This window comes from Danio rerio, chromosome 16 (assembly GCF_049306965.1).
Source record: "Danio rerio strain Tuebingen ecotype United States chromosome 16, GRCz12tu, whole genome shotgun sequence".
In the NCBI taxonomy this organism is placed as follows: domain Eukaryota; kingdom Metazoa; phylum Chordata; class Actinopteri; order Cypriniformes; family Danionidae; genus Danio; species Danio rerio.
The window spans coordinates 5075518-5098576 of NC_133191.1; the positions used below are offsets into that span (position 1 = coordinate 5075518).

At 35.8% G+C, this 23059-nt stretch overlaps 1 protein-coding gene across 1 annotated transcript in view; it reads left to right on the forward strand.

The window, feature by feature from the left end:
* ibtk (inhibitor of Bruton agammaglobulinemia tyrosine kinase) overlaps positions 1-23059 on the forward strand; it is a 60543-nt gene that overhangs the window by 27668 nt on the left and 9816 nt on the right. The window contains exons 11-25 of the mRNA XM_005157859.6: positions 1394-1544; positions 4552-5187; positions 7238-7327; positions 7410-7492; positions 7584-7621; positions 10138-10234; positions 10329-10430; positions 11420-11537; positions 14845-14905; positions 17250-17374; positions 17462-17622; positions 17939-18060; positions 20273-20388; positions 20471-20557; positions 22367-22519. Of these exons, the coding sequence (XP_005157916.2) occupies positions 1394-1544; positions 4552-5187; positions 7238-7327; positions 7410-7492; positions 7584-7621; positions 10138-10234; positions 10329-10430; positions 11420-11537; positions 14845-14905; positions 17250-17374; positions 17462-17622; positions 17939-18060; positions 20273-20388; positions 20471-20557; positions 22367-22519 (2140 nt within the window). The remainder of the gene's footprint in view (positions 1-1393; positions 1545-4551; positions 5188-7237; positions 7328-7409; positions 7493-7583; positions 7622-10137; positions 10235-10328; positions 10431-11419; positions 11538-14844; positions 14906-17249; positions 17375-17461; positions 17623-17938; positions 18061-20272; positions 20389-20470; positions 20558-22366; positions 22520-23059) is intronic.

A 23059-nucleotide genomic window follows, 5' to 3' on the forward strand; every position in this document is an offset into this window, starting at 1 on the left:
TGTCATTTTATCCACTAGAGGGTGCATATTCACAACAAACAAAGTCGAATTTTGATAACTGAGTGTGGAATCTTGAGAGTTAGGCTGCGTCCGAAACCGCCTACTACTCAGTAGGTACTGCATTTGAATTTAAACGTACTACTCGGCCGTTAGAAAAGTATGTTCTATACAGTATGAATGTGAAAAGTATGAATGGAATTCGGACGTACTACATCCGCCATTTTGACATAGTCACCTGATGTACCTCTGTCATTTGCGTCGCTTAACTCCCATTCATGAATTCTATGAATTCGGATATCCTACTCGGCTCGCATACTGATTTTAGCGTACTGTATAGTATGGAAGTATGCGGTTTCGGACGCAGCCTTAGTCTTTATCATCCTACGGGATTCCTGGAGAAATCAGTGTAACTCCTCCCCTTCTTTTAAAAAACAACCAATAGCATTTTGTTTTTATCATCGCTCTGCCAGTGAGAATGTGATTGAGCACAAGCGCATCAAATGAAAAGCAGGTCTTGAAGAGGGCGTGGCTTGTCAGATACAAGAGAGCATTTAATTGGTCAGAAGATTTGTTGAGAAACTGAAAAGTATGAGATGGCTTGAATACAACTGTGACAAACTGAAAGCTTTACATGTTTATACTAGCTTATAGATATCCTAAAAACTAAAGCTGCTTTCCAAATCGCATACATATGCACTATTTTACGCCATTTTGTAGTATAAATAGTGCGAGTAGTGTGTTCGGACTGAAAACTCTAAAAATAATAAGTGAACTTTAATTACCCGGATGATGCACTCATTCAGCCGCTAAAATGAAGTGTGTAATGTTGGACACTTCACGCAGTCAACGATCGCAGGTTCGCTCACGTAGCGGAAGGGGCAGAGCTATCGGACGCACATGTTGAATAACTTTATTTATTTTGGATGGTGAAGGCAAAATTCTCCTACGAGAGTGATTATAGCGCCTCCCGATGGTGAATGCGGTTATACTCACGGCAGGTATTATTTGATAATTCGGTCGTTTATTTCACTGATTTGGCGACCGTCAAACGTCATCAGGGAAACGGTTTGAATTTCCGCTTAGTAAAAAAACATTAGTGTGCCATTTGGGACGACACTACATACATATACTATCCTGTTGAGTGTGTAAGTGCATAAGTAGTGCATGAGTGCATAGTGTATAGTGTGCCATTTGGGACGCAGCTTAATAATTCTGATACTAGCATAAAAAAAACTTTAATTTCATGGGACCTTTAAGTAAGTCATAAATCAGCAAAATATATTTGTGTTTTTGGATATTCTAATGAAACGATGATAACATGTTGTGTCTTTTAAACCGTTCTAAATAAAAGGCTGAAATGGAGGACTTATTGCATATCTTTGTTGTGTGTCAGATGGTTTGGAGGTCTCCAGTAACTCAGACGGAGGGAGCGTTTTTGAACGAATCCGCCTGGAGAAGCTTCATTACGTCCACCGAGCTGTCAGCATCGTCATGGATTCTAGCGGACGCAATTTCGGAGTTTTGCAAGTGGATCCCAAAACCAGGTGCAGATCATGATGACGACTGCGGTCACGGATGTGTATGACTAAACTAGCATTCATTTGTTTGGATGTTAGCATTTGTTGGTATTTAGTAGGTCCGGTTCCTTCTGATCGTCCAAATTGTTTATCTTACAAACATAAACAGTGAATTTTTTGGAATGACTATGTACTGCATGGGCTCAAAAAATGAGGAATTTGCAAGATTAATATTTGTGGATTAAATGAACAGCAAGAGGTGTGATTTTTACCAACCTCTAAAACGCAACTGTAAATACTTAAAGTCTTAATATCAACTGAAATGTAAACGTGCCTGAATAGTTTTTGTTATTCTAGCTTATTTGGGCATCTGTTTTTATAAAATCTATGCCTAAATTTAAAATAAAAATTAATAAAAAGTTTGAAAAACATGCCAAAAAAGAATATAAAATAATAAAGCTGAGAAATAAACTATTTTAGTTTATTTAGGAATTGAGATTTACAAACTCACGTCAGCTACCAGATGTTGATAAACTATTTAATATTTTTTGTCTGAGTATTTTCTGATTGGTTATTAATATTCAATTTATTTTTACAAAAGTACATGATTATAAATATATATATATATATATATATATATATATATATATATATATATATATATGTGTGTGTGTGTGTGTGTGTGTGTGTGTGTGTGTGTGTGTGTGTATATATATATATATATGTATATATATAAATATATATGTATATATGTATATATATGTATATATATATATATATGTATGTATATATATATATATATATATATATATATATATATATATATATATATATATATATATATGTATATGTGTGTATATATATATATATATATATATATATATATATATATATATATATATATATATAAATATATAAATATTTTAGGTATACTCTCCCTAAAACAGAAAAAGAATAATAAATTAAGGGAAGGTATACTTTAATTATAAAGTAAATGATGCATAAATATGAGGGAAAAAACAACAACAAAAAAATACAAATCTAAATATTTTAAATGCAACAAAAAAATACACTACAAAGAACAAATTCTTGCTGCTTTCAATAACCCTTAAAGAATTATTCTGTGTATCTTTTTCCTCAGTTGTGTCTTACGCCGTCATCCAAAACTACACTGTATTGATTAAAATTATAGATTTGTTTTTGTTTATTTTATGGCAAAAACCATTAGAGGTAAAGATCATGTTCCATGAAGATATGATGTACATTTTCTGCTGTAAATATATTAAAACTTTAATACATCTAATTTTTCTATTAGTAATATGCATCTGCATTAGCAATCAGCTAAGAACCTAATTTGGACAATTGTAAAGGTGATTCTTGCTCCATATTCAGTTTTTTTAACCCCTCAGGTTCCAAATCTTTCAGCCATTGTCCTAAAACAAACCATACATCAATGGATAGATTATTTATTTATGATATATACAGTTGAAGTCAAAATTATTTGCCCTCCTGTGAATTTTCTTTTTTTTAATTTTTCAAATATCTGCCAAATAGTGTTTAACTAAGACAGGAATTTTATTTCCTATAATAATTTTTTCTGTTTAAAAAAAAAAAAAAAATATATATATATATATATATATATATATATATATATATATATATATATATATATATATATATATATATATATATATTAAGGTCAATATTATTAGCCCCCTTAAGAGATAATGATGTTTGGTTGTCTACAGAACAAACTATCATTATACAATGACTTCCCTAATTACCCTAACCTGCCTAGATAACCTAGTTAAGCCTTTAAATCTCTAATAAAATAAAATAAAATGGATTTCAATATTATTTTTATTATTTTAAATGTAATTTATATATATTATTTATTTTATTTTTATTTTTGATATATTTTTTAGTGCTGGGCAATGATTAATTGTGATTAACCATAACCAAAATAAAAGTTTGCTTTGAAATAAAATGTGTTTATATACAGTTGAAATCAAAATAAATTGGCCCTCTTGTGGTATTTTTTTCCACTCTTTTAAATATTTACAAGATTTTGTCCAAACAGAGCAAGGAATTTCTCATAGTATTTCCTATATGTATTTTTCTTCTGGAGAAAGTCTGATTTGTTTTATTTCGGCTACAATAAAAGCAGTTTTTAATAAAAAAAAAACAGTTAAGGTCAATATTATTAGCCCCATTAAGCTATATTTAGTTATTATTATCTAAAAAAATAGTTTTTGTATGTAGATATAAAATATATGTTTATATAATACAAAATCTACTGTATATACACATTTAAATATCTATGTAACAAATTATTTTGTATAGTTCTGTTTCTATAAACAAATTTTTATTTTGGTTATGATTAATAATGAATAATCATTGCCCAGCACAAAAATAATTTTATAAAATACATAAAATGAAATAAAATAATATATAAATTGAATAAAATTTTAATAAATAAAATAGAAATAAATCTTTAAATATATATATATATATATATATATATATATATATATATATATATATATATATATATATATTTATCATAGATTAAATAAAATAAAACATTTAAATTAAATCAAAATAAATTTAAATGAAAATTAAATTTAAATTAAATTAGATAGAATGCAGAAAGAAAAAAAACAGTTATTAATTTTTTATAAACCATTTTAAAGTCAATATTATTAGCTCCCTTAAGCAATATTTTTTTCGATAGTCTACAGAACAAACCACTGTTACACAATGACTTGCCTAATAAATCTAACCTGCCTAATTAACCTAGTTAAGCCTTTAATGTAATTTTAATCTGAATACTAGTATCTTGAAAAATATCTAGTCAAATATTATGTACTGTCATCATGGCAAAGATAAAATAAATCAGTTATTAGAACTGAATCATTAATGATATCTTTAGAAATGTTGAAAACAATCTTCTCTCCGTTAAAAAGAAATTGGAGGGGAAAAAAAAGCTCATTTTTGTGCTCCAATTGATTCTTAATCTGTTCTTCATTCACAGCCTGTATGAAGTGCCCTCGATCTCTGCGTCCTCCTTCTCCCAGCACCTCCAGCGACTACTTGCCGAAGCTGATGAGACTGACAACATCCACGACATCACCCTTCAGGCTGGCGATCGCACCTTCCCCGCTCACAAATACATTCTGTCTGTTCGCTCCGACTTCTTCCGGAAAATCCTGTTGCCAGAGGCCGAGAGAGAGGGTGATGGAGAGGTGAGGCGGGGAGAGGACGCGGTGGGCTGTGACCTGTTGGTGCTGGAGAAGATTCCCCCGGAGCTGCTGGAGCAGGCGCTGAACTTCATCTATACTGACTCCTGTGATATGCTGGTGGATGGGGCCTGTCCCATCATTCCTCGCTGCAACCGGAGCTCCAAGCCGGAACCTGAGGAAGTGCTAGAGCCTGAGTCAGAGCAGCTCATCCACAGTCTGCAGGTTCTGGGTCTGGAGAAACGCTCCGCTCTAGATGTCTACCGCTCTCTTCCAGTACAGATGCGGAAGGAAGCAGAAAAGCCGAAAACAGCAGGCAAAAACAACAAATCTGGGAAAAAAGTAAAAAATGTTGCTGAAAATGGACAAAACCCTGTGAAGATGCTGCAGGGAGTCGCCAAAAAACTGGGCCTAGGGAGTCTGTCAGCACGGTAAACATATTTTATTTATTTAATATATAATCTTTTTTTAAAAATCATTTTTCGTATGTATGTACAGTGCATCCGGAAAGTGTTCATAACGCTTCAATTTTTCCAAATTTTTTTATTTTACAACCTAATTGCAAATTGGATTAAATAATTTTTTTCCTCAATTCTACATGCAATCCCCCATAATGACAGTGTGAAAAAAAGTTTTTGAAATTGTTGCAAATTTATTAAAAATAAAAAAACCTGAAAAATCACATGTACATCAGTATTCTCAGCCTTTACCGTGAAGCTCTAAACTGAGCTCAGGTACATTCTGTTCCCACTGACCACTCTTGAGATGTTAAAGCAGCTTAATTGGAGTTCACCTGTGGTAAATTTAGTTGATTGGACATGATTTGAAAAAGCATACACCTGTCTATATAAGGTCCCAGAGTTGACGGTGCATGTCAAAGCACAAACCAAGCATGAAGACAAAGGAATAGACCTCGAGGCACAAGGCTGGGGAAGGTTACAGAAACATTTCTGCTGCTCTGAAAGTTCTAATGAGCACAGCAGCCTCCATCATCCGTAGGTGGAAGATGTTTAACCACCAGGACTCTTCCTAGAGCTGGCCGCCCATCTAAGCTGAGTGATCAGGGGAGAAGGGCCTTAGTCGGGGAGGTGATCAATAACCCGATCATCACTCTGGTTGAGCTCCAGCGTTCTTCTTTGGAGAGGGAGACCTCACAGAAGGATAACCATCTGTGCAGCAATCTACCAATCAGGCTCGTATGGTTGAGTGGCCAGACGGAAGCCACTCCCCGCCTGGAAATTGCCAAAACGCATCTGAAGGATCCTCAGACCATAAGAAACTAAATTCTCTGCTCTGATGAGACTAAAATTGAACTCTTTGGAGTGAATGCCAGATGTTACATTTGGAGAAAACCAGGCAGCGCTAATCACCAGGCTAAAACCATCCCTACAGTGAGGCATGGTGGTGGCAGCATCATGCTATGGGGGTGTTTTTCAGCAGCAGGAACTGGAAGAATAGTCCGGATAGAGGGAAAAATGAATGCTGCAATGTACAGAGACATCCTGAATGAAAACCTGCTTCAGAGCCCTCTTGAACTCAGACTGGGGGGACGGTTCATCTTCCAGCAGGACAATGACCCAAAGCACACCACCAATATATCAATGAAGTGGCTTCACAACAACTCGTTGAATGTCCTTGAGTGGCCCAGCCAGAGCCCAGACCCAAATCTTATTGAACATCTCTGGAGAGATCTGAAAATGGCTGTACACCGTCACTTCCCATTCAACCTGATAGAGCTTTAGAGGTACTGCAAAGAGGAATGGGCAGAAATAGACGGGTGTGTCAAGCTTATGGCATCATATTCAGAAAGACTTGAGGCTGTAATCGCTGCCAAAGGTGCATCAACAAAGTATTGAGAAAAGGCTGTGAATACTGATGTACATCTGATTTTTCAGGTTTTTTATTTGTAATAAATTTAAAACAATTTCAAAAACTCTATTTTCACATTGTCATTATGGGGGATTTTGTATCGAATTTTTAATGAATTTAATCAATTTTGGAATAAGGCTGCAACATAAAACATGGAAAAAGGGAAGCGCTATGAATTCTTTCCGGATGCACTGTACATGCATGCCTGTGTGAATTTATACATTCATAATCAATACACACAGTACACACACTTAAGTTATGTCTAAACAAAATTGTTTTTGCAGAGCACTAATATTTTCATCAATTTTTCCTATAAAGTTAACCCTTAGTTTGCATCTTACATCCTAACCCATTCTGCATTTGAGCAACTTTTCATCAATGAATAGTTATCAGGTTATTATGGCAGCATATGAGGTATTTATTCCATGTTGTCATAACAAAGACATGTGCATTTAAAATGACATAACTGAGCAAATAACACTTAATGACCATTGCTATAAGCATGCATAAAATCTCTCACCAAAACATTTGACTCTCATGGTACTGTTACAATTATGTAATAAGGGCTTTATTATTGAGGGTGTTGTAATTGAATGTTTTCTCCATATATAGGCTGGATGGTGTGAAGTTTGAGAATGGGAAGATCAGTGTGGGGTTACAGAAGAAAAGGGGCAACAAACCTCGATTCACCCTGAAGAAGGGGTAGGTGTTTGCTCTTCTCATCTGAGCTGACGTTTCGGTTTCGGTGTGTATAAATGCTGATGTTTTCATTCTGTGATTACAGCTCACATCTCTGCGACGTTACTCTGCGTTCTGTGGACGGAAAAGAGTTCTCCTGCCACAAGTGTATCCTCTGCGCTCGACTGGGTGAGCTCTAAAATGCTGCATTTAAACTTATTCATATTTAATCTAACTTTTATTGACATTTAATATGAAATGGTTCCCTCTTTTTCTGCAGAGTATTTCAACAGTATGCTGGGCAGCTCCTGGATGGAGGTATGATGAAACGCTATTAAAATGACTCGTCTTTTACTTGCCACAAACCTGTTTGAGTTTCTTTTTTTTTGCTCAAACTACAAGATGTTCTGAATAGGGATGCTCATTTCGGTTAATTTTGCTAACCGACAACCGCCGCTCATTAATCGGTTATTAACGTTTAACTGGTCAGATTACTATTAATTGTATATTAAACAAATTGACGTGTATATTTTGTGTCCGACACATTAAATATTGCATTTTAAAATACTGATTTATTTTTATATGCTAGCAAATTAATAATAGAACAAAACAACAGCATTTTCACGCACCTGCAGTGTTTAGCATAGAAGAACAGAATAAACTAAATAAAATAAATAGGACTGCCCTAAATTATTTTCACATAAATATTTAATTTATATTACAAATCGAAAACACTGACTGATTATTTTTAATAACTGGCATAGGCTGTTTTTTTCCAATCATGTTTTTTTCTTCCGTCAAATAAAAATAGCTGACTTCCTCAAATTGCCCGCTCAACGGAAAATATGCCTTTATTTAATGCCCCGCTGTTATTATTATAATCACAAAACCTTTTACATTTTTAATAAAAATCATTATTTTAAAGGTTATGTCTTGCTATATGGTTTCCTCTCTTTCCCTCGCGGTTAAGTGCGCACGCTGCGTGATGAAAAGACAACAACAATGCGTGCATATGTAGACTTTTTGTTAACAGTTTTGTTGTTTAAATATGATATTGCATTAATGTGCATACATGCTTTATAAGCTGTAAAATAAAAGGTAAAGCCTATTTGTTGCATGTATGACGCAGATCCAGGTCAACATCAGCCGAAATGGCATCAGGGCCGAAAAGGTGCACCTCACTGCCTTTATGTTGACAAGGAAAACAGAAGAGAAGAAGCGCGGTCCTCTTATGAAATGACTGAATCAACTGGTTATCGATTGTGCAAAAGTGTTGCTGTTTGTGTTGTTACAATTGTAATATTTAATAATATCGTGATATTCAAGATTTGTACATTCATACAGCTCTGGATAACTTAAAACAGCGATTAGACCTTCAGAGCGGCAATAATGCGTCCTGAAGTAAAGCGAAACGGCTATAAACTCCAGCAAGATAGAGTGATTATATGCAGAGCCATATACCTTTTATCTATAAATAATGTATAACTATAGAAACTGTGTTCATCTTAACTGAAAGCTTCGTCGAGTTTGCTGGCCTCACGCATCGCGCACCTGTCAGTCAGTCAGTCAGCACGTAACGCCAACAGATAGCGCACAGCACTTTACGGTTACAGAAAAGTTTGCGCTGTTATAATTCACTTACCTTTTAATACGTTTCGGTGCGATTATAATCCGCTATTAAAAACAACAACAATGACTGAATGTTTTGAATGGGTAATGTAGCCGTGGATGGATGCATTTTAGTCCCCGCCATGGAAGAATGAAAGTAGCGGAAACCATGCTCTTTAAATGTTCTCTGTAGTTGTCTTGACAACACAAACTGCTACTCTGGGATGAGCCGTGTGCAAAAGATGCCCCTCTTAACGCAAAGGCGCATTCAATCAGCCCCTTATGCAGCCAAACTAAAAATATATAAAATAATATTTTTAATCGTTTAACTGATAGCATTAATCGGTTACAAACGCACCCTTTCGGTTAACGGTTAATCGAGTATTTTGAACATCCCTAGTTCTGAAGTAAGCTGGAAATCTGTAACCATTGACTTCATCAATAGTATTTGTTTTTTCTGCTATTGATAACAATGAGCCGGCAGCTAGCTCTCTGCAACTCACATGGTCGCCCACCCGGTCAGTACCTGGATGGGAGACCTCATGGGAAAGCTAGGTTGCTGCCGGAAGTGGTGTTAGTAAGGCCAGCAGGGGGCGCCTAACCTGCTGTCTGTGTGGGTCCTAATGCCCCAGTATAGTGACGGGGACGCTATACTGTTCAGTGAGCGCCGTCTTTCGGATGAGACGTTAAACCGAGGTCCTGACTCTCTGTGGTCGTTAAAAATCCCAGGATGTCCTTCGAAAAGAGTAGGGGTTTAACCCCGGTATCCTGGCCAAATCTGCCCACTGGCTTCTGTCCATCATGGCCTCCTAACCATCCCCATATTCCAATTGGCTTCATCACTCTGTCTCTTCTCCACCAATCAGCTGGTGTGTGGTGTGCGGTCTGGCGCAAAATGGCTGCCGCCGCGTCATCCAGGTGGATGCTACACACTGGTGGTGGATGAGTAGATCCCCCCCCAACCTCCCCCACCCATTGTGTGTAAAGCGCTTTGAGTGCCCAGAAAAGCGCTATATAAATGTAAGGAATTATTATTGTTATTATTATTAACAATAGTTATCAGTTTACAACAATCTTCTAGATGGCTTTTTGTGCTCAAAAAAACGTTTGAACCTCTTGAAAGAGATTAATTTTGAGAGTCTTGTTTTCATGTGGGTGAACTGCACCTTTAAGAAGAGTTCTAAACTGGAGGTGTTTGTTTTTTTGCTGTCTTCTGCCCTCTTCAGGCCACCAGCTGCTCTGCGCTTAGTCTGCCCATCAGCTCTGAGGTCCTGCAGGTGATCCTAGAGTACATCTACACCGACGAGTCTTACACCGTCAGAGGTTCTCTATCCACTCAGGCCTGAATCACATCTGCTGCACCTGTCTGCGTGTGTGTGTGTGTGTGTGATCCACATCTGTATCTCTCTTCATACAGACGCTGTGAATATGGAGTTTGTGTGTAATGTGCTGGTGGTGGCCGATCAGCTGCTCATCACCAGGCTGAAGGAAATCTGTGAAGTCGTCATCGCCGAGAAATGTACGTCTACTCCTCTTGCTTTCTTCTAATACCCAGATGTATGTTTTAAAATGAATTCAGTTGTACAGTTTCACTTCAGAATGCTAGATATTTCGAATAACATGAAAACTGATTCCAGCAACAAGCAATTTGGCTGTTCGCATCAAACACAACATGACACTACCTTTTTAATACCAGCCATTCATTTAAATAGCAGCCACTGCGCTCCCATCAAAATAGTAAGAGCTATAATTGAAATTAAATTAAATAAAAAATATATACATAAAAAAACATTTTATTGAATACAAATAAAATAGAAATACAGTTTTAAATAAAATGAAAAAAAATATTAGAGATGAAATAAAATTAAAATTTTAATTAAATTAAAATAATTACAATAATTTCTAAATTTAAATAAAAAATTCAAAAAAAGCATTTAAATTAAATTAGATAAAATGCAGAATGAAAGAAATGTGGTTATTAATTATTTTAAAAACATTTTAAAAATCAATTCATACATATTAAACATTATTAAAAGGCTACCGAGCGACTGATGTTGGTTCGGTCACAGTTCTGATTTTCATTTTCAAATCGTTTGCTAGTTGTTTTATTTTCAAGATCTCAGGTGAACTCTCTGCTGGAGCATTCAGTATGGCTATAAATGTCATGTAAAATGGTATTCGAACTCACATTGGTAGCATTTAACATTGAATAAAGCCCATAATCAGTACCTGAAGGAACCATTGTCATAGTAGTTTATGCTGTTTTTCTGCTGCTACATCGCAGATATTGAAGGTATTTCTAAAATACACATTTTGTGCGTCGCAGATGTTAGGATAAAAACTCCTTTAAACATTTTATAATGTGTAACGTTGCATTTATTTAAGAACATTTAAGCTGTATTGTTTATTATTGTAATACTTATACTATTTATACTCTAATGTTGCTCTCACATTTTGACAAAAATATTTAGACAATAGTGTATTGAGGATATATTGTATTCTGTGCAGTGATGCTGAAGAACGCTGCAGAGTTGCTGGAGTTTTCCACCATTTACAACGCAGAGCAGCTCAAACTGTCCTGTCTGCAGTTCATCGTCCTCAACATGGCGGCGCTGCTGGAGTCAAAGTAAGATAGAGACTCTTACATCTGCTGCATAAACCTTTACAGCTCCCAAAAATGCTCACAGCTCACACTCAAGTAGTTCTAAACTTTATTGAATTTCTTTCTCCTGTCGAGCACAAAGGAATATATTTTGAAGAATGCTGGAAAAAGCAGCCATTGACATGCATTGTAAGAACAAAATCAATACTGTGGAAGTCGATGGCTGTTTTTTCCAGCATTCTTCATTATATTTTCCTTTGTGTTCAACAGATGAAAAAAGTGAGAAAATGATGACAGAATTAAAATGTTTTTGTGAACCAGCCCTCAAATTTAATTGCTTGCATGTCATCAGTTTACTTTGAGCCTTAGGCCCCGTTTACACTAGTGCGTTTTAGTTTTAAAACGGCGTTTTAGAATGAAAACGATCCGCGTTTTACCCAGCGTTTCTGAACTGCTCTCCGTCCACACCAAAACGCTGAAAACGCACATCACGTGACCACACACACACTCTCTGGCAAGCACTGCAGTTCATCTACCCAGATGAGAGCTCTGCTAGTCGGACTTCTCATCAAGCATCTACCGCTGGATCTAATATCTCACTATATTTATTAAACGGGATATTTCATTCATCTTGTTGTCTTTATCTATCGACATATTCCCTGACTTTGGTCCTTAGAATCTTACTTGTTCTCAGGTAACGTGTTTTGGCTGAGCGCAAAGATAAGTTAATGATTGATGAAACCACGTAGCCTATTATGTATATTGACTGATCGCTTGCCTTTATTTCCTATAATGTATAAACTTATTGTATGTTATACTTTTATAATGGCCATTATCGATTATTAAAACTGATATTCAGCAAAAGAGAGGCTGTGTTTCGTATTTTCACTGAAATTGAAAGGAGACAGTTGTTATCGGCTCCGTTTTGTTATAAATATCCACACAGTGAAGATGACGCTCATGCAGCACGGCGCCTCAACATTTCTGCTGTCTGTTTAGTTGTTAATATTAAAATAAAAATAGACAGTTCCTTAAATCATGTATACAATTTATTGTTGAGGAAGTGAAACAACGTAGCCAAGGTGATGTGAATGAAGTTATAAAGTACACTGTTCCCTTTGAAGATTTACCCGTGTCCTCGGTATAGTCTGTTTTCCATATCAAACTGAAAAGAAGAGACTGCAGCCTTGATCAAACATGCAAAATCTGAACTTACACGGAGAAAATGCAGGACTGAACTGTGTGTGTTAGGCTACTTAATATTCAGGAAAAGCCCCAATCAGAGAGGCGAATGTCAGCAGCCCCGCCTCCGTTTTCAAATGTCTCCGTTTTCCATCATCCACACTGAGACGGAGCAGCAGCGTTTCAGAATGAAAACGGCCTCTCCAGCGTTTTCGAAACGCTCCGTTTTCGGCGCTCGAGAACTCCGGCGTAGTGTGGACGGTTGGCGTAACCGTAGCAAAACTTATGCGTTTTCAAACTAAAACGCATTAGTGTAAACGGGGCCTTATTCAACTGTATTGTGTTTTAAGAATGAATGTGCGAAGGTTAAATATTTTGACAAAGCTAGATTTATTAAATCAAAGCTGCAGTAGAAACGGCAATATTGTTGAAAAGTATTGTAATTCAAAATGATGGTTTTGTAAAATGTCATTCATTTCTGTGTATTTTCAGCATCATTACTGCAGTCTTCATGATTCTTTATAAGTCATTTAAACTGATGATGGTACGATTTTTAGCATAATAGAAAAAGTGGATCTTTACAGACTAAAAACTTTGATATTATTTTCTGCTGGATACCTGGACATATGGGATTCATTGGAACTGAACGTGCAGATAAAGCAGCTAAGGAAGCTTTACAGTTGGAAATGACAGAATGTAAAATTCCTGTGTCTCATATTAAACCCGTTATAAATCTGTATATTATGAGAAATGGCAAATGGAATGGGATAAATGTAGGAAAAACAAATTGGATGAAGGGAATCCATTTGTAGATGAAAGAAATAATTACCGTTTTGAAATAGACATGACCAGGTTGTACATACAAGATGCAGAATCGGACACTCAAAACTTAAACACGCATGTTTGTTGAAAAGGGGAAGAAAAACCTATTTGTGACTTGTGTAAGAATATTTTGACGATAAAACATATTTTAATAGAATGTGTATTTTTAAAATGATATTAGAGAACGTTTTTATTTGGGAAATATTTTAAGTGAAATGTTTGAAAAGGTGCCTTATGGAGCACTTTTAGAATATTTACCTTTAATCAAACTAAAAGATTGTATATGACTCTTTTTAGTGTTGTTGCTACTTGTATACATTTTGCAGTTTTTTTTACAATACATGTTTGTTAAGAAATTGATTTGATTTTATTATTATATATAGTGTATTTATATAAGTATGTTTTTGCCATCAATATAGCCAATGCTGCTGAAATGACATTAAAGCCTAAATAAACGGATAAATAAATGTAGAAGTCATTCTTATTAGCTGATTTTAACTATCAAGTATTATTATTATTATTATTATTATTATTATTATTATTATTATTATTATTATTATTATTATTATTATTATTATTATTATTACTAGTTATTCTTATTATTATTTTTAATATTATTATTATTACTAAGTATTATTATTATTATTATTATTATTACTACTAATTATTATTATTATTATTATTATTATTATTATTATTATTATTACTCTCATGCACATCATCTATGAAATCTGTTATATTTTTGGAAACTGTGATGATTTTCTTTTTCAGTGTTCTTTGTAGAATAAAATGTTCAGCAGCTTTTATTTTAAATAAGAAAAATCTTTTGTTACATTATTCACCTTATTCTCCGCCGACGAGCAGGCGCTGCCATTTGAATCTTTTTGGCTTAAGACTTACGGTCTCATTCACTTCCATTAATTTTTTGACGTTAAAAACTGCTCATTACGCTGCTTGATGTTGCAATTTGATATTTTCTTATTATTTTGTTCTACTTGGTCTGTATAGTCATGTAAACATTTGTTTGTAGAGCAAGTAGTTTGACCGTTTTCTGCCGTTTATTATTCCTAGTCATTTCTCCCATAGGCGACTGATTCGGAAGTTCTAAGACAATCGTGTAAACAGGCACACTTCCGCATTTTAGAATAAGGTCAATAATTAGCTTTAGTATTAAAGTTTATCCTGGTCCAGTATGAAATAAAAGGTCAAAAATTATGAAATATAAACCTTGATTTGAAAGAAGAAATGTTCTGCATGGATGGATATTCTTGAAGGAAAAAAGAAATGCAGAAATAGATCCTCCAACTGTTGATTGTCTGTCTGTCAGAGCGCTGGAGATCCTGAGCGATGACGTCCTCGTGGATGTAGCGGCTGCGTACAGAAGAACGGTGAGTTCAAATCCTTACTTTGGGTTAGTTTGCCCAAAAATGAAAATTATCCATTGATTTAATCGCCATCAAGGTATCTTAGCTTTAAGTGACAGAAGTTAATTTGCCATTTTGATTGTTACACTTTTCCACATTCAAACTATATGAGTGACATGTCTTATGTATTCTATAGTCTTTATTATTACACTGGAATAGGAGTTTAGTTACTAACTCTATCGGTCTAGAAAATAGGAACTTTTCGTTTTTCATTGGTCTTAGTACACGATGTAACTACAGAAGAGTTTTAAATAGTAAAATCTTGTCGTCTCTTTCATTTATTTATTGGAGCAAGATGCTAATAGTCTAAATAGATTCAATGGTTTGTGCTAAGCTAAAAGTGTTCCCACCAGGCCCGGAGAGGTTGTCTGAATGGATTCTAAAATGGTAAAACTCTACCATCCAATGGTAAAACTGTTTAACTAAAGGGCACTTTTAAAAAAAAAAAACGTGGAATGTTCCTAAAGGCCCGAGACACACCAAGCCAAACAGTTGGTCATGAGCTTTGTTGGGCCATCTGTAAGCATTTCTCTAACTAGTGTGTTTGGTGTGTTTCACATGTTGATTCTAGTCGGGATAACATTGGATCGAGTTGGCCCGATTCAGCATGTAGAACCCATAGATATATACACTAGATATCGCATAGGGACCCTGAGCATGTGTCAATAGCGCCGCCACATTGGTACAGTGCTCCTAGGACAAATATCATTCAACCGCACTAGTCAAGACAGTGTTATTACGTGAAGATGCGGGACTTTAGCGATGTCTACAGGTGTAGTAATGAGGAAACAAAGAAAACAACGCACAAAGGCAGAACATTTCATAGGTAATATTAAGTTTTTTTCTGTTTTTGTATGTTCTGAACTTTTGTGCTAATCAGGTAACGTTATTGATGATGACAGTCACTGCATTCACTATAAGGCAAAGTAGCTCCAACTCGCACTAAACACTCGGCTTATGCTAGTTTTGTTGAATAAAATCAGCAAACAATGCAAAAGAAATATGACAATGAGATGCTGCGCTGCCAGAAACTTGTGTTATTGTCGGCTAACGTTAGTGAAAGAGTCGTTCGGGGGATTCATTCACAAACGAATCGCTCCCTCCTTCAGTATGAGAAGTGAAAGCAGGAGAGGAGCTGTGTTTCAGGACATGATTAGATCAAATTAAACAGGCAGGGTGGATAGTACATTTCTGTACACACAAACACAAGCTTTTTGTCAGGAATGCCCGTGCGATCACTGATCCATCAATGTAGAAAAGTGATGTAAAATTATAATTTTCCTAATTAGAAAAAAAAATTACATACTAACATCCAGGAAAGCTCCCGATCATAGATATATGTGTATATCTCTGGCTTTGGATGGCCACAGTCCTCCACTGAACCTTGGTCCTGCATTCATTTTAAAGGAGCGCTACCCTGTACCAAGATGGCGGTGCTATTGACTCATTCCGTCCAATAGACAACAATAGGCCAGGCGACATCTAATGTATATATCTATGTGTAGAATCAGCTTCGGTTGTTGGCTGAAGAGAGCACTCTGATTGGTTGCTGAATAACAAGATCAAAAAACTAAAGAGGTGTAGCTTGTAAACATATAAAATAAAGAAAGAACACAAAGAGACCAGCTGTACATTTCTCAAATATTTATTAGATATTGCATAAACCAGTCCCTCCATGATGTGTGACAATAACGGTGACGATAGTAGTAGTAAACGCTACAAAAGTAATAAACACTGCTTTGTTTATACTTTGTGTTTCTTCCTGTTTTCTTTTGCGGAATGAGAGAACAGATATCTAGTGCGGAAATACACATTCAAAATTGTTTACCCAAGGAAGTATTTCCTATAATATTTTTTTTTTTCCAATTTGTTTTATTTTGGCTAGAATATTTTTATAAAACTATTTTAAGGTTAATATTATTAGCCCTCTTAAGCAATATTTCTAGTCAAATAGTCTACAGAACAAACCTAATTAAGCCTTTAAATGTTGCTTTAAGGTGAATACTAGTATCTTGAAAAATATCTAGTCAAATATTATGTACTGTCATCATGGCAAAGATAAAATAAATCGGTTATTAGAAATGAGTTATGTTTAGAAATGTGTTGGGAAAAAAATCTTAATGCTCTTGTTTCGGTTGGCTGCGGTCCATTTGGTGTGTTCACAAGCATCTGTTTGCTCCAGACAGGGCCAAACGCAAGCAGACAACACGGTTGCTTTTTGTTGGAGCTTGTTGTTTGGCATTGGCTTGGTGTGTCCCGGCCCTTAAAAGCTCTGTTCAGAAATCCTGACCTCAGTCTGCTCTCTCAGATCCCAGCCATGCAGAGACGGCTGATCACGCCGTATGCCGACGCTCCGGATCTCAGCGCCTACGAGGACCAAGAGTGGGACTCCGCTGTGGACTGTAAAAGCACATCTGAAGCCGATCACTCCAGGTGTGAAATCTACCCTTCCTAAACACTGAAACATGTCTGTGTAGAGCTGTTCATCTGTATACAGAGTGTTCACTGTGTTTAATCTAGTGAAAGTCTGCTAAAGAAGGCCAAGATGAGGGCTAAGAAGAAACCGCGGCGCCGCTCCGACAGCTCTGGTGGATACAACCTGTCTGACATCATCCAGAGCTCTCCTAACGACGTCATCCAGAGCCCTCCTAATTATGTCACTCAGAGCCCGCCCACTCCAGGTTAACTTGCTCAATCTTGTCTTGAATTGATAGTTTACCCAAAAAAGAACATTTACTGTTAGTTCACTCACTCTCAGGCCATTGAAGTTATGGGTGACTTGTTTTTCTTTCAGTAGAAACTAGGTTTTTAGCTGAATTTTTAGTTCTAATAAATCAGGAGGACTAATAAGGACTTCAACTGTTCATTTATACAAGTTAATCTTTGAGAGTTAATGATCTGCAGCGCACACAAACGTCATTTGTACAGGCCTATTCCTGAATAGAAATGCTTTTAGTTTGTATGCTGTATGTTTTACATGATTGTTTTTTTGCGCAGGTTTGGGTAATTCAGTGAAGGCCAGCTCAGTAGACTCTCTGCAGGAGCTCATCATGTCTGACTCTGAGGGCAGTTATATGGCTGTGGGAAGTCCTCGAGACCTGCAGTCTCCGGTCTTTCAGGTGATCACAACACACCTGGGGTCTCATTTATAAACATGCATTCATTGCTTCCCACCCGTATAAATACAAGCTATAATGTACACTACCTGACAAAAGTCTTGTCGCCTATTCAAGTTTTAAGAACAAATAATACCTTCTAGTTGATCATTTGCTATCAGAAGTGGCTTATATGAAAGGCAAAGGACTCTAGAGCAAGATACCTTGACTTTAAATGATTTAATTAGGACAGTAAGGTCTGACTTTGCTTGGACAAAAGTCGTCACTGAACAGAAATAATGTCCAGTATAGAATATAAAGTCATGCTGCAGTGGAGACAGAATGAATATTGTGTCTGACTCCATCATGAGCTTGGAGGACTGCATCCATACATCTCTGCAATGACTCAAATCACTGATTAATAAAGTCATCTGGAATAGCAAAGAAAGCGTTCTTGCAGGACTTTCAAGATTCTTTGCATTCATCTTCAATGCCTCCTCCTTCATCTTACCCCAGACATGCTCAATAATGTTCATGTTTAGTGACTGGGCTGGCCAATCCTGGAGCACCTTGACCTTCTTTGCTTTCAGGAGCTTTGATGTGGAGGCTGAAGTATGAGAAAGAGCGCTATCCTGCTGGAGAATTGTCCCTCTCCTGTGGTTTGTAATGTAATGGGCAGTCCATGCTGGTTCCAGTAATTCTTCTGCAGTATTAGTGATGATTGAGATGCTGTTCAACAGATGATTCATGGGAAAAATCTACCTCTTCCAAATGATCAACTAGAAGTCAAGTTATTATTTGTTGCTCTTACAACTGGGATCAATGACAAGCCTTTTTTCAGGTAGTGTATTAAACCAGTGTTTCTCAACTGGTGGGTCGCGGGAACATTTTGAGTGGGTCGCGGAGTGTGTGATCAAAAAAACAACAAAAGTTTATTATTTAACTTATTTTACTTATATCGGACTTTTATTTTGAAATGCGCGTGCCGAAGCATGCTAAGTGGGACTTTTTTTATTTGCCAGTAACCTTGGTTAAGCGCTTTTGGCGAACTGCAATGCAAAAACCGGCGAGTTTAAGGTCTGTTTTCTTTAAAAATCAGCGATCTCCACTGGCTGAGTGATATCCGATATAAAGTGGGCCTCAGATTGTACAAGAAGCACTGCATTAAATTACATTTCCCCCACCATGTCTTTATAATATGAGCATTTATTTTACCCCAGTATATTTAATGGAGCTTCTGCGCTAGCCTGCTGATTCTGAGGGGCGTGTACGAGTAAATGGCTTTTTTTCTCGTTTTACGCTTGAGCAACTAAATGAATGTATTTTAATGACGTTACAACATCGATGATGTAAAAGGAACCGTATAAAATGGGAAAAAAAGTTCACAATAACAGGTCACCGGAAGTTTATCAGTATGGGAACAACACTAACGTTAGCTCCGCATATACCCTTTTGACATGTGAAATTCCAGCGCAAGTACGACCCCGAATATGTAAAGTGTGGATTTAAATATTTTCACGACAAAAAGGCTTTAAACCTCAGTGTGTCATATGTAGTGAGGTGCTTTCACGAGAGAAATGAAACTTAAATTAAAACGACATTTAGAAACCAAACATCCCAGTTGCAAGGAAAAACCAGTGGGTTATTTTCTAAGACGACTCTAGTAGCTGAGGGCATCACAAAAGTGCCGAACATATTCATGTTCAAAACTAGTACAAGTACATCTTACTGTGCTCACCGTGTAGCAAAGGCCAAGAAAGCCCACACAAAAGCAGAACAGCAAATAACTGCTGATTATTATAAAATGGTTATGATTATTTTAATAATTTTACTTCAGTTTGCTGGTTTCTGTTCAGTTCAACCAGATCAGTGTTAATGTTTTATAAACAGTTCAGTTTAGTTAATGGTAACTGAACTTTTCCGTACACTAACCACTGTTTACAGTATTTGACATTTTTACTCTGTAATATTTCTATAATTTGATACATTTTGTTAAATGAGAGCAATAAAATATTGTTTATTTGTAAGTCTTGGTGATTTTCTCAAAATTTATCTGTCACTAGTTGTGTATGTTAACAATTAAATACAAATGAATTATAATTCCTAAAATCATATTATAATTCCTAAAAATTTGGGTCGCGGCTTGATGACCATGTAAAAATGTGGGTGCCATGGCCAAACCAGTTGAAAACCCCTGTATTAAACAAACTTGAACTCTATGTATTCATGTTGGCAGGATGAGAGACGTGGACCGGCAGGACTGAAGACTCCTCCGGGAACCCCTGTTTTGAAGAACGGCCCTGTGCCTGTCCAGTCTTCCACTCCTGAACACATCCCTACGGTCAAAGCCAGGTGACTGAACTTCTCTCTCACAGCAAGAAGCAGAGACTCCCTCTCTGTTTCGCTGTTATTCTGAATGTTTCTGTGTCTCCAGACCAGCTCCTGTCCTGGACCTCAGGGCCATCATGGAGATGGAGGCGAACTCTCTGAATCTGGGCGCCACTCCTAAAGCCATCAGCGGGTTAGTGGGGAATAGTTGATGAGGGGGCTATGAGTTATTCGTAAATATTGCATGAACATCAGAGCTGTGACTGCAAACCCAAATCTGTCATGTGTCTGGTTCAGACAGCTAAACTGCTTATTGCGGAAATCTTCTCATATTGTGTTATTATGACACGTGTTAGTCATGATAGTTTACACGGAATCATTTGAAACATGCTAGCAACATGCTAATTCATGCTAGAAACATTCTAGCAACATGTTAATTCTTGCTAGAAACATGCTAACAGCATGCTAGTTCAAACTGGAAACATGCTAACAACAAGCTAACTCCTGTTGGAATCATGCTAACAACGTGCTAATGAAGGTCTATTTAATTGTCTTTTCGGCTAAGTCTCTTTATTAATCAGGGATCGCCACAGCGGAATGAACCGCCAACTTATCCAGCACGTTTATTGCAGCGAATGCCCTTCCAGCTACAACCCATCACTGGAAAAGGATGTTTATTCAAATTAGAAACTGCTAACAACATGCTAATTCATGCCAGAACATCCTAGCAACAAGTTAATTCAAGCTAGCATCATGCTAACAACATGCTAATTCTTGTTGGAATCATGCTAACAACATGCTAATGAAAGTTGAATGAAGTGAAATTTAGCATTCTGTACAATATTATTAGCTTGAATTGACAGCCTGTTTAAAGACTTGAGAAACATGCTAACAACATGCTAATTTATGTCAGAAACATCCTAGCAACTAGTTAATTCAAACTGTAAACATGGTAACAACATGCTAATTCACGTTGTAATCATACTAACAACATGCTGATGAGGTCTAATGAAGTAAAATTAAACATTATTTACAATATTATTAATTTGATTGACAGCCTGTCTAAAGACTGGAGTAACATGCTAACAACATGCTAATTCAAGTTGGAATCATGCTAACAACATGCTAATTCATGTTGGAATCATGCTAACAGCATGCTAATGAGGGTCTAATGGAGTGAAATTAAGCATTCTGTACAATATTATTAGTTTTAATTAACAGCCCGTTAAAAGACTTGAGAAACATGCTAACAACATGCTAATTCATCCCAGAAACATCCTTGCAACTAGATAATTCAATCTAGAAACATGCTTACAACATACTAGTTCATGTTGGTATCATGCTAACAACATGCTAATGAAGGTCTAATGAAGTGAAGTTAAACATTTTGTACAATATTATTAGCTTGAATTGACAGCCTGTCTAAAGACTGGAGAAACATGCTAACAACATGCTAATTCTTGCCAGAACATCTTAGCAATAAGTTAATTCAAGCTAGAAACATGCTAACAACATGTCAATTCATGTTAGAAACATGCTAATTCATGTTAGATTCATAATCCAACGGTTATGATTCCATAATTCAAGCTAATGAAGTGGAATTAAACATTATTTACAATATTGTTAGCTTTAATCCATAGCCTGTTTAAAAACTGGAGATTAATTCATGTGTAACCATAGTAAACATGATTCTAGCGTGAATTAGCATGCTAACAACATGCTAATTCATGCTGGAATCATGCTAACAATGCTTATTTATATTAAAATCATGTAGACTCATGTTGGAAACACGCTAACAACAGAATTGTGTTACAATATGCTAATCCATGCGTTATAATATAATGTAACATGCTTTTTAATTTATGTTGGTTTTGACCAACTTGATACTTTTTCAAACTAAATAATCTATGGTGGCTTAAGAAAGCCTGTTGAAAGTAAACTTTAATATCTATCTATTTTCCCCCCGCTCTTTTTCTCTACATATTGTTTGCATGAACTCCAGATCGAGCAGCAGCAGCAAGATCTCCATCATTCCCAGTAAACTGTCCCAGAAGCAGAGGAAGATGTTGGCTCAGGCGTCCAGAGAGGGCAGCACTGAGAGCGTCTCTGCCAAATCACCACCGCCTGCTGCGCCCATCAAACCTGTGAAAACCTGGTGAGAGATTTGACCATTTCCTCTCTTTCCAATTGGTATTAATGCTAAATGTTCTAGCATCTTCTAAACCTTGTAGTGATATTTTGGTAACATTATTAGTTCCATGCCAAATACAGATAATTATTAATGCACAATATTACTTAATGCATTTAAGAATTAAGATAAAATCATAATGCACTATGCATTAAAAATATAGTTTGATCCAAGTATGGTATGTAAGCAAATAGTTTAAAGTGTAACATTTTTTTTAATTATTATTTTAAAATCTCATGTTGATATTTTTCTTAGTTTTTGTAATTTGATGTTTATAATAATATTCATAATAATAAAATTGGTTTCAGCACATAATTAAACAATTATTATAATATTAATTTTTTTTATTATTATTATTATTATTATTATTTGGGTTTAGCACATAATTAAACAATTAATATAATAATAATAATAATAATAATAATAATAATAATTTACTATTATATTATTATTATTATTATTATTATTATTATTATTTGGGTTTTAGCACATAATTAAACAATTAAT